The 12,498-nt window shown below is 37.9% G+C and overlaps 1 protein-coding gene and 1 pseudogene across 3 annotated transcripts; one reads left to right on the top strand and one right to left on the bottom strand.

The window, feature by feature from the left end:
- Positions 1-3,737: 3,737 nt before the first annotated feature.
- On the top strand, positions 3,738-11,953 carry LOC148727748 (uncharacterized; annotated as a pseudogene). The gene is made up of 4 exons (XR_015988871.1): positions 3,738-4,644; positions 5,306-5,991; positions 6,176-6,733; positions 7,218-11,953. The product of XR_015988871.1 is annotated as an uncharacterized LOC148727748 (transcript).
- LOC148727749 (G2/M phase-specific E3 ubiquitin-protein ligase-like) lies at positions 7,476-12,369 on the bottom strand. 2 transcript variants are annotated; one of them, XM_088725577.1, is made up of 5 exons: positions 12,227-12,369; positions 11,775-11,893; positions 9,770-10,517; positions 9,051-9,137; positions 7,476-8,616 (listed from the first exon to the last, which is right to left on the bottom strand). In XM_088725577.1, exons 1-5 carry the CDS (start codon positions 12,230-12,232, stop codon positions 8,161-8,163), a joined length of 1,416 nt encoding a protein of 471 aa, XP_088581703.1. In that variant the 5' UTR covers positions 12,233-12,369; the 3' UTR covers positions 7,476-8,160. The 2 variants fall into 2 exon arrangements, with proteins under 2 accessions (XP_088581703.1, XP_088581702.1); XM_088725576.1 differs by lacking the exon at positions 12,227-12,369 and having other exon boundaries at positions 11,775-12,013.
- Positions 12,370-12,498: the final 129 nt, after the last annotated feature.

The raw sequence follows: 12,498 nt of genomic DNA on the forward strand, positions 1-12,498 counted from the left end.
ATTTATTCGTAAAATAAATTTTAGCAGACATTAATATAGATTAAGTACAACTGTGGTTTAAACTTAGTAAATTTTGTTAATTGGAAGTCAATTTGATTTTCATTGATCTTATTTTAAGCGAACAAACATTCCGCCATTTGAATCAGTGTCTGCTATTTGAACTTCGGTCTTTATGACTTTGACTTTACCAAGTGGAAAAGTGTCGATGGAATCTGGAGAAAAGCTTTCGGAATCGTAAACCTTTGTACGAGAGAAAACTATTCCAAGTCATTTCAAATCTAAATATGTGGGACGTGCAATTTTCATATATCAAGTATTTTTATTGCCCAGCTAATAAGCTGCACACCTGTGTTGCATTCAACAAATGTCGCCGTGAAGACTAACTTCATTTAACCGCAATCATTAGAGAGGCGAAATCAGCATAATTAGTTTACAATAGGATAATGCTTCGCTGAAATATAACGCCAAAATCTTTCGAAGTCATTCATGGCTTCGTTCACGTCGGCGTTTCCAATTTCCCGGGAGGCTTTCTCTTGTATTTGTTTCAAGCCTCACAGACCCAACAAACGACTCCTTTTTGCGTGCAGGTGACGGAAACTGGAACGGCAACTTTTTTTATGTAGACAAGAGAATTATATTCCTATTGAACGTTTTAACCGCGCGATGACAAGTGGAGATACTGGGCCAGACACGCAATTAGTAAACCGGAAGCTATTGACGAGCTCTGCACTATAAAACAAGCAGTAAGTATCTATTGCTCTATTCGCCGATTACCTTCGATTGGAGGAAGCAAGCACATTCTGTACCTTGTAAGTAGACATTTCCTGTATGGTTTTTCGCAAAGTTCGATCCTTTTTATGTTTTCAAGTACGACCTACTCTCTAATTATCTTAGAAGCTAACTTATCCTCTAGTATTCACAAAACCGGGAATGAATTTTCTCAGAACACCGTCATTTTTTTGACCTGTTTTTTCAGTCATGCGAGTAATAGTTACGACGCCCAAAAAGGTAAAAAGAGAAAAAGAGTCAGTTCTGATGTACAGCTTACCATCGTGTATACAGCTTATATATAAATCCTTAGATCGTGGTGGAATTGTGATTTCAATTTATTGTGCAATTTCGTTCCATGTGGAACGCAAGAGATTTTCACTATCTTAGTTTTGTACGCAGAACTAAACACACTTGATTTCTTGTCCACGTATCTATGACTGAATATAAAAGGGGCCTCTTGTTGCAGCGGTCAGATCAGCCCTGAAGAAGGCCTTAGACGAGGCTGTCGAGACGTTGGCTCCATGAATTGTAATTTCGGTTACATTCATTAAATCCTTGAACTAAACTCAAACCATGTCTTCAAAACTGATATCCAGGTCAGGTTTTGTTAGTTAATTTATGCCCTCCTTAATGGTAGTCGACTGGGTGTAATCATCAACTAACATCAGCTGAAAGCACAAATAATTATCTTTGAACACCCAAAATGATCAATCAAGTGACCTGCGCTTAAATCTTCCGATCATTACATTAGCATCTGAAACATGATCATTTATCCGAGGGTCTGAACAATGTCTGCAAAGGGTCACTTCATTCTTAGCCTTCGAGGGCATTGTTTTCTTTCCTTACCCTCAAGTGAATGGCGGGTCATTCATTTTGATAAAACTGCGCATGAGTGAGACCCGATAAACGAAAAAAAAGGTCCTTCGATTAATCTGTGGGCAAATAAACACAAAGGGCCATTTATTTTACACGTGGTCTGACTCGAACCGCGGTTTTTCGCAAGCAGTGGGCCTGGCTCCATAGAGGGGTTCATTTCATCAAAAATATGTTCATCCACTGCAAGTTTTCGTCCCTCTTGACACTGTTCACAAAAATAAATGTTCAGAGAGGAGATTCAGCTAAATTCAAGATAGTTTAGAATGCGGTTTTGTTAAACAGCGGCTAAACTTTGTTTAAATAACCGGCCCAAAGTGTCTCTCACCGCAGTAATATTTTTGGCGTGATTGAGGTATCTTCGATTCCATCAGAATTTCGAAATAAACCTGTGGAAATCACGTGAAAAAAAAAAAGCAAAGTGTCCTAAGGTTACCGGTCTGATCAAACTAAAATTACAGCGAAAATGAACTAAAATCATAAAAAATTGATTAACTAAAAGTTTGTTCAAACATATTGTTTACTCATAATAACTGGAGCTCACTCTTAAGTAACGAGATGAAAGAGGAGGAAAGTCAAACTACGCTGGCGTTGATATGATATCAGGCATATTCCGCATATAACCCGCATTATAATTGGAAGAAATTAGAAAGCCTTTTTTTTAAAACGTTTTACTCCGATAGCGAAGCTTTCCCTCTCCAACCACTTTTGTTCTGTTGCTCGGTTTCCGAAGCTCCCTCTAGTTCGGTCTTGGAGGAGAAGCGTGCGTGGCTCATTTTCCGGACAGCGACAGCTTATCGAGTCTTAAATTAAAAGCTTTGACCCTATATGCTTTCTCGTGTTTTTTTAATCATTCTTATTTTTTTTTTGTTGAACCGGATATCCGGTGCCAAAAAAGTGCCGCATAATCGATCGAGGTCGAGGGGATGAGATCGATGATGCGGGAGAGTTGACTGCGCAAATTTGCCAGTAAGACAATTGACGGGCACTAAGCCAAAATAATTAGAGCTGCTAAACTGACCAAAACAATTGGAACTCTCATGCTTTGAATGTATAAAAGCTTATTTGTTTCTTCGGGGTGACAAATTGTTGCAAAAGTGTGCTTCTGTAAGTTTATCTCTAGCTCGGACTTACTCAGACCAAAGATCTGCAAACCGGTTGAACCGGTTCACATAAGACAGAAGCAGACGACTGGTGAGTCTTGTAAACGAAAATAGACATTTTTGTTAACATTTTTTAGCATACTATCTCAGAGGTTAGTTTTCACTCAATCAAACAACATTTATGAAACATGTGAAAAAAAAAAGAAAGGGGAAAAAAAAGAAAAGAAGAACAAAAAGGAAGAAAGAAATCGGTGCCACGTAGCGTTTTATTAGTCTATCACCTTCTATTTTGTCACATTTTTTACTTAAATAAACACCAGATATTCTTTTGCGTGACTTGCGTGACATTTATGAAACATGTCCGTGTCTACCCGGGAGGTGAATAACGTTGATATTTTGATAGTGTCACCTTGCAATGCTTACTGCAGCCTCTTGAACCCACGTCCTTAATAAGTAAACCGCTCTTCTTGAAACTGGTCATGTTTCTTTCTCACCACATGAATAAACAGATATTTAATCACAGGAAGCCTGTTAAAAATAAAAACCCGACCACCCGAAAAGGACTTCATTCACTCGGTGATCATGGCTTTACCGACAGCACCACCAAAACAAAGAAAGGGGAAAAAAAAGAAAAGAAGAACAAAAAGGAAGAAAGAAATCGGTGCCACGTGGCGTTTTATTAGTCTATCACCTTCTATTTTGTCACATTTTTTACTTAAATAAACACCAGATATTCTTTTGCGTGACTTGGTCTGTTTCCTTGATCTGCGGGTTATGTTTTTCTGTAAAGTGTCATTTCAACTTTCACTCAAGTCGTGATCACTTGTAGGAAAAACATCTTTCGTAAGATACACGCTTCAGCTCTTGGCTAAAACACTACAATAGCGGTACGTAGTTAAATATGTTTATTCTTTTCTAGGGCTTTCAGAAATTAATATAATGTACACATTTTGTGGAACAATTAACGATAATTTACCACAAGAGCGGGTGTAAAAGCACATTCAGAGTTTACCACGCGTCCGTAAGAAATAATCCGTTAATCTACCTTAGTTTAAATATTGCATGATTTGTTATTAGCGATGAACAAACAATTTGTTTTTGTAATACAACTGCCGAGAGCTCTCGTGAAAAGAAGTTTGTTTAGATTCGAGTGATATATAGTGGATAGCAATTAGATTTGTATGTCCTCTTAGCTTACGGGATTCTGTAATTGCGTGCGTTATTTATCTGCTAAGGCAGGACATATTAATGAGTGTTTGTGATTTTTAAGGCGATATAGTGTTTCGGAACGAATTTGAGTTCAAAGTTTACATTCTTGTTAATTTTGCTCTTTGTGTCGGCGTTCTCGCGGAGAACCCTTAATAAAATGAAGGATTCGTTTTCCGTGCGCGAAAACTGCATTCAGTAAAAGTTAAGTTTTTTGTACCCCTGGTGGTAACCACAGGGTTCAGGTAAATAATCTTACTTTTGGATAAATAAATATAAGACACAACAGAAACTGCAGATTTGACTGACGGATCAGAACACAGGGGTAAATGAGATCAGTCAGAAAACAACTGAGACGTCAATTTTTCCGGCCTTTATTTAGCCCGATCCATTAACAAGCTCAGGAATATGGCGCGTTTATACTGTCAAAATTCAACATGTCAAATCAGATATTTTGATCAGATATTTTTTGAATTGATTAGGTACCTTTCAAATCGATCAGTTCCCTTCTATATCGAACAAACTAAATCGTTTACATTAAATCAAATCGATCAGTTCTCTTCTAAATCGTTTATATTAAATCAAATCGATCATTATTCCCAAGATGCTTTGCTGGTATACTATATCCGCTGACAGAACACAGCCGCAGGCTCTTCCGTTTCCTTGTGGAGCCCGTCGAAAGACTACAGAGGTAAGGGTAATTGTACTTTAATATATGTCCCTGGAATATGATTTATTCATGAAAGTAACGCATGGTCCCTTAGAAATTTTACTCAGTAATATCTCCAACCCATCGAGTGCTCTTGGTGTTAAAATTTGGAACTCAATTCCACCCTCAATAAAAGAACTTTTAAATTGCCGAATTAATTATCGGAAAGTGATGAAGTGTTTACAGTACTTGAAGACTTCTTGCCGTCTGAAGGTGACTGTTTTGAAGTCCCCCGCCTTACTGAGCTTTTCTCTTCCCTATCTTTGTTACCTTGAATTGTTAAATTTAGTTCTATTACCTTACAATTTTGCGAATTCTCTTCCTCGGAGTCCCCAAGCCGACCAAATTCCCCAATCGATTACCGACTACTTAGAGAAAAAAAAGTTCATTAAGATAACCCCTGGATTCTCCAAACACAATCCCAGGAAAGGAAAAATTAAAACAATTCTGATAGTTAAGGTAACTCGTTAAGGGATTGACCTTCCAGGGAAGAGAATATATGATGGGTTAACAGTGGAGACCCAACGTGTAAATGGTCAGAGTTTTTGTTGGGCATAATTGATTATTGTTGTTGGGCTTTACGGTCTTGTTATTGTAAGTGATACCTAGTGGTAATGAAATAAATAATTCACTCTTTAAACAGGAAATGGATCAGGAACAGGAAATTTTGACAGTACATTTAAGGGGTACATTATTGGAGCTGTTGAGACAGTTAGAAAATTTGGACTCAGATGGATTTGATGCTGCTGTATTTAGACTTGAACAATTGGCATCTCATGTATTTCGACTCTGTGGTGTCAATCTTGTTGATGATGATCTTCACTATCTTATTACTGACACTATTTCAAAGTTACGAAGAGTTGAAGAGATTAACACCAATGCCCCCTTTGTGACAGGAACTGTTTATTCTGGTCGGCCAGGATGCCCTGCCTTGGACATAGGCTATGATCATCTTGTGTATCTCTTAAATTTCGAGTTGTCAGTCCCTGACATTGCTCAGGCACTGGGTGTGTTGGAAAGTACCATCTTCAGGCGAATGAAGACGTATGGTCTTTCAGCTCATGAGAATGTGGCTCTATCGGATCAAGAGCTTGAAGATAAAGTAAGAGAAGTGCTAAGAGAGTTTCCCAATGCAGGTTACCGCAGGGTAATTTCTCAACTCAGTGTTAATGGTTTGAGACCAGCACAGCTACGTGTACGGGAAGCTATGCAAAGGGTCGATCCCCAAGGAGTGGCAGTGAGATGGCTGCGTTTAACACCAAGAAGACAATACAACGTGTCTGGGCCCTTAGCACTACGGCATATTGATGGCAATCATAAACTTATTCGGTGAGGCCTTCATATTTTTTGTAGTACTTCATATTTTTTTATGGGGGGGGGGGGGGGTTGTAGTACAAGAGCTACTCAAGTTTACCCATTGTTACCAATCCCCATGTATAGAAACTTTTTTTTCTTAATCTACTGGTATCAGAAAAGTAGCCAAATATATGGTAAACTTATTCTTTATTTCTAGGTGGAGAATGATCATTCATGGAGGAATAGATGGCTTCACAAGAATCCCAGTTTTTTTGAAATGCAGTACCAACAATTGGGCTGAAACTGTCCTAGATGCCTTTCTGAAAGCTACACAAGAATATGGATTGCCATTAAGGGTGCAGATTCAGACAAAGGTGGCGAAAATACTGCTGTCTCTCTGTATATGTTACAACACCCTCAGAGGGGACCAGGGAGAGGAAGCATGATAACAGGTCGCAGTGTTCACAACCAAAGAATAGAAAGGTTGTGGCGTGATTTGTTTGATGGGGTCTCTTACATTTATTACCACTTATTTTACCACTTAGAAGATAATGGTGTATTGGAACCATCAAACCCACAGCATTTATTTTGTTTACACTATGTGTATGTTCCAAGAATTAACAGGCACATAGATAAATGAAAACAAGGTTTTGTACGCCATAGGATAAGAACAGCAGGCAATAGAAGTCCTATGCAACTTTACATCCTTGGCCTTCTTAACTTGAGGAGCTCCCAGCATGTGGCTGTACGTAATGTTTTCGAGCCTACTTCTCAGGTAAACAGAATGAAATTTGAAAATAGATTTTGACTCAATGTGCCCCTGAAATACACACCTCCCCCTTCCTTCCAGAGCTGTTTGATTGAGTGTTGACTTGCCAGTATCATGATAATTTGTCAATAAACCAGGTTTTTGACCAAGTAAATGAAAGTTATTAAAAGAACTTAGCTAGATTTTAATTCAAAGGAATAGATAGGCCTGACTGTAATTTAAAGCAGGGAGTCCTAAAGTCTGAACACCTTCAATTATTCTCGTTCTTTTGTAAAGCCATTTTCCAATCACAAGTTGAAGAAGAAGCCAGTTTCCAGCTGAGTTTTAATAATTGGAGTAAATCTGTTTGAAAGATTGCAAATATATTAAGAACAGTCACCCTTTCGGCTCCTTCTTGTAACTTTTGATATAATCCAGAATAAAAGGAGGGCTTGCTAATCTCATTTCACCTTTTGTCATTAAATTATTTTCTTTCTTTCTTTTTCTCAAGGGGGAGTTTGAGCAGTATGGAATTGACTGGGACGGCCCAATTCCAGAGGAAGCAACTTCAGCTGAGGCCATTGTAGAGGTACCAGAAACAGGGTGCCCTCTATCTCCAGAACAGTATCAAGAACTTCTCAACAGCATTGACCCACTCAGAGAAAGTGAATCTTCTGGGATTGACATTTATATGGAAACAGTAACATTTGTCAACACACATGTTGTAAATGCATCATAAGTTAGAACATCATAAGAGTCCAGTTGAACCTCAAATTAAAATTGTCTGTATATTGTGTTTGTAAAAATGCCTATGAAAGCAAATACCAACACAACAATTTTGTTGTCGTTTGGTTTGCGTAATTTGAGTGCTGAAACTAAATTGGCTACAATATAAAGTTCTAGTAAAGTCAAATGAATTTTACAATCATTTCTAAAACCAGTAAAATGTAATTGACTATAAAACCAACACAACAAGGGGTTTGAAATATCCACTTATGTCTGTGTTACATACTTTTCACACAGTTTTAGTACAATAAAATCAGCTGTGTGGTTAGAGCACAAAACTTTGCAAAAAATGAACTTTTACTTGCACCCATCACATCAGAAAATGAGGGGTTCATAATCACTTAAACAACTGTTACAACTCTGTCCGTAGAACCACCAACTATAACAACTGTAACTAGCAAATTCCAAATGCAATGCAAAGTTATGTCTGGAATCAACAAGAAATTGATCGGCTTTGTCATAACAATAGTTATAACAACCATACAATATAGAAGGATACAATGACACAAACTGTGCCCAATGGCCAATTAGGAAAATAATATAACAATGATCCCACATTTTTTGTGGTCACAAGTTTCACATAATAAAAATAATTATGTGCCTTATCCACTGGCACGCACCAGTTTAAACGCTCAAAAAAGCTTTTCCTTCAGTATTACAAACAGCCTTCAGTGCTGAAGAAACATGTCTTGGTCTGGGAAGGACCTTGGTAGAGTTATACGAAATGCACATGTTGATGAGAAGATCGATTCTGTATCCTTTAACTCGATCTGAATGACACCCAGCCCAAACTCAGGTAGATTGGGTGAACCTGTCGCAAACACCAAGAAAGACTTCAGCTCCTCGACAGATGCATCTTCAAGAAAATGTAGCAAATATTCCTTTATGTTCTCATCATTTTGGTTTAAATCTGATGGGAACTGAAGTTGACTCTTGATGTCATCAGCAGATACTTCTTTTTCTCCTGCTACAAATAACTCCTTAAAGATGTCAGGATACAGTTCCATCCTTCTGCCAAAGCCAAGGTTCTTCACCCCCTCCCTTAATTGGTCTAGTACCATCTTTGGTTTTCCTATAGCATCATGTACTATAAGATTTCTAATCACTCTCATCTTGTTGTCATTCTAACAAAAAAGTAATGAAGAAAGCAAATTTATTTTCGTGAGCTATATTAAGCTCAAGTGAGCTTCAGGATTTGAAGTTGGAGTGTTATTACCACCCTACACTATTCACAGATTTGCCCCTGGAAAAACTGTTACAGTTACAGGAAAATAACATTTGGGATTTCATAGGTTTGACTACTGTCTAGTAATCAGGTGTTTTCTTTGTCTAATGGACATGTGGTGATCATTTCATTGTTTATAAGTTCACTGCATTATTAAGGCACCTTGCTTAATACAAAACTGGACCATACATTTTTGGCAACACCGCTACAGTGAAAATTAAAACCCTAGAAAGTTGTTGGATGAAAATTTCTATCTTTAAATATAAAAAGTAAATTATTCCTTAGCAGTTTTTTGTAATTTGTCAAATCAGCAGATAAAAAAATTCATCTTACTGTCAGTTTCATGGTAAGTCCACAATCTGAAAGAAGAGTTGTCATTTCCTCCTCATCGAGACTGGTGACATCTTCTGCTTCTGCAATCTGAGAATAACATGATTTTAAGCTGTAAGGAACAGGACCATGCTGTAAAACACTTTTACTTATGTTGGTATCCCCAATAAAGATTGGTTTTATTATCTGACAACTAGTGTCAAATTTCCACAATGATTGAATGAGAGAATGGAATGGAATGCAGAAGAAATGTATGAATGAATGAATGAATACTATTTTAACTGTGTGGTAGTCTACCATTCATTTTGAAGTTGACTGACATCCCTGTAACAAGCCAAGAAATTGATAAACTGTTGCGAAGCAAATTTGTCAGGAAAACTGATATTTCAATGCCTGAAAGGTTACAATAGGTAGTTGGGATTGTATAATTCCATCAAAGATGACTTAAGATACTGCAAGGCTTCCATAGCATTCATTATCACAAGGGTTGCTAACAACAAAACATGTATATTTCCCTTTCCCTGGCAAAGAAATGTTTTAAATGAGTGTGGCTGAAGATGAAATTGTTACAATGATAGGGGAAAGTCAGAGAAAAAATGATCAGGAAAACTGACAGGTTTATGAATATCATCTTCTAAACTTAGAAGCTCTGTGGTTTGTTGTGCAGCTTGGTCATACAAATAAATTTCCTGTTCATAGTGCTAATTACAAGTGTTCGTTACCTTTTCAATTTCATGTTGCATCTGTAAAGAACAGTCAGTCACAGTGAGACCTTTCAATGCTTCCTCAACATTGCCTTTTGCCAAGTAGTAGTATATGCCTGGGCTGAAAATAGGAATACCTGGCCCCCCTTGCAGTATGCTATGCACAATTATTGTGCCAACTAACTTCATGACCCCAGAGGCTACAGTATCACTATTGTAAATAGGACTTTGGTATTCTTTTCCCTGAAAAAAGGAATCAGTAATTGCAGCAAGGAGCTGGGTGAAAAACTGCCGCACAACACCACCTGTGTCAGCTGCAGGCTGGCCGGTGTGAACAATTCGGAGTCTTTTTGATGGATTAAAGTCACTCTCCTTATAATATGTTAAGGCATCATTCAGGAGATCTTCTTCATCAACTTTGAGCTTCTCCTTTGGGCCATGGTCCAAATTTTTCTGCAGCTGGTTCAATTCTTCCCTCAGGGAATGTGGATTACCTGGAGCAGGGCATGGGGTATCTGATGTTTCAAATGCAGAATGCATGAGCTCTGACTCATCATCAGATGACAATGTCGATGTGCAAGGTTTTGGCAATGCCATCACTGCCTGGTCCAGAGACCCCTGGACTTTCAAGGAAGTCTCCAGCTCTTTTCTGCTTGCATTTGGAAACATCTCTGACAACTTGTCAACAGCTTCCTGTGAAGAAGATGCACCCATACCCCCACCCAGTGTTGAGGAATTTGCTGAGGACTCCTCGCTATCATCACCACTGCCAAAAATCAAAACACTTTGATCAGCTTCACACTGCATGCTAGCATTGGCAAGGAAGGATATTTCAATGGAGGGGGAGTTCTTTGAGGGATGGGAAGTACTTCCTATGATGGTAATGGGCTACTGGGGATGTGCCACTGGATGGCATCACATTTTCACTACTGCAATGACTATGTTGTGGTTTAAATTTTCCTTTTTAATTAGGAATATGAATTCAAAATAGAAACTGTAAGTTGACAATTGCTTGAGTTTCACACATGAAGCGGTTATCAGACGGCGTCAGAAACGGCAGTTTGAATAAAATTTAAGGTGACTCAAGGAAGGAGGGTGTGTGGAGTGATCCTGCTTGTTTCACACCATGATAAGGAGTTAGAGACAATGAAAAATTGAAATCAAACTGGTTTAAAAATTTGAATCTAAAAATGACACAAAACCACAAGAACTATAATGGAATCATCTTTTAGGGCATTTTGAAATGAAAAATAAAAAAATCCTTGGCATCAGCTACAAATTTTTTGATTTGTAAGTCATGTCGAATATTCAATTCTCCAAACCCTCTTAGCCCAAAGTCAATGTTGGAATATTTAAGAATTGTTGCATGAATAAAAAGTTGACCTTGTATTGGGGATGGTGAGGGGGAGGTTGAGACAATATCCATTTTTTTGCCAAAATCAACGCTTTTGTTTAGGATTACAAAAGTTTTTGTGACTTAAGTACGAAAATTATTTGCCCGAAAGTGACAAAGATGGGGTCTATTTAAGAATAGATGATGATTAGACTATAGTGGTGTTAGCTTTTGAAATGCCAGTGATACATATAACCACCAACATTTGGCCAAAGTAAGCCAAAGAGGGGAAGTGTATAGTGTAACATTTTAGGCAGATGTATTATTCAGTTATAAGATAGAAGGGTTTTTTTCTCAGAGTCCAAGTGGGAGTTGAAAGCAATGATAAACTTCTATATACTAGTTGGATGTTAACCCAAAGAGGATATATGGGGTCACATACTAGGTTCACAGTGATAATTATAACAAGAACACAGTCTACTGTTTTTAGAATGATTTGTGGTTAAAATGAGTCCTGCCATACTGCAAAGTTGAATATGTCATGATATCACTTTCTAGTCAAGCCAGATACATCACTACACTATGCATTTAAATGAGGTGGGTGCTTCAATGCATCATTAGATATTCATTAATAACAGACCTCATAGAAACCTTGAGGAGAGGATAATCAGGTCCTTGAAACTTAATTACCTGGAGATGATAGTAGCTCCAATGTTTCCTCCAGGGCATGCCTCCTCATGTTTTCGCAACAAATCCATTGGCACTTGGGATTTGCAGTTTACACATGACACTTTTGGGCTGGTGGAAATCTGTAAAAAAAGGCTTAAAAAATTATTTTTGAAATTTTTGGACATTAAATAATGAAACACGATGGTATCATTTATTGACCTACTGTACCTGAAACAGAAAAGATCACTAATGGGCATCATTTTGGTGCTGTTAATTCCATCATTTGTTCATTCGTTCATTGGGTTATTACATTTATTTATCCCCTCATTCATTTTAATTATACCATTATTCTCTTTCACTTATATAAGTAACTGTTTGTAGTTTTGAATAAACTTTTGTAATTAAGCACCCTGGGTCCCACAAAGGGAATACTTATCATTGCATGATTTGGCAGGAGAAAGAAACACACCCACCTGCATTTGCTCCTGCTTTGGTGCTGGTGTAAACACTAGGTCCTTCTGAAGGGGGCCGTATATATCCCTTAGCAGAGCCAATGGTTGCTTTGAGGTACGTTACAGTATAACCACCAGGTGGTATGGATAACACCATAAGCTGACGATTTCCCCTTTCACCTGTTCTCAGAATTTCGTACCCTCCTGCAGTCTCCAGAATTGGAAAAGCCTCTAAAATTTTCTCGTGCACATGCTGGCTGTTACCTCCTTTGGAAAAGCATATGCTTTTCTCT

Source organism: Stylophora pistillata, chromosome 6, assembly GCF_964205215.1.
Source record: "Stylophora pistillata chromosome 6, jaStyPist1.2, whole genome shotgun sequence".
NCBI classification, from domain to species: Eukaryota; Metazoa; Cnidaria; class Anthozoa; order Scleractinia; family Pocilloporidae; genus Stylophora; species Stylophora pistillata.

Excerpts from the sequence above, each read along its gene's own strand:
- LOC148727749 (XM_088725576.1), bottom strand. The coding sequence starts at position 12,013 with ATGATGCCCATTAGTGATCTTTTCTGTTTCAGGTACAGTAGGTCAATA. Across the intron at positions 10,518-11,774 it reads GGAGCTACTATCATCTCCAG|TGGTGATGATAGCGAGGAGT; the intron begins GTAATTAAGTTT and ends GATTTTTGGCAG. Across the intron at positions 9,138-9,769 it reads TGCAACATGAAATTGAAAAG|ATTGCAGAAGCAGAAGATGT; the intron begins GTAACGAACACT and ends TGTTATTCTCAG.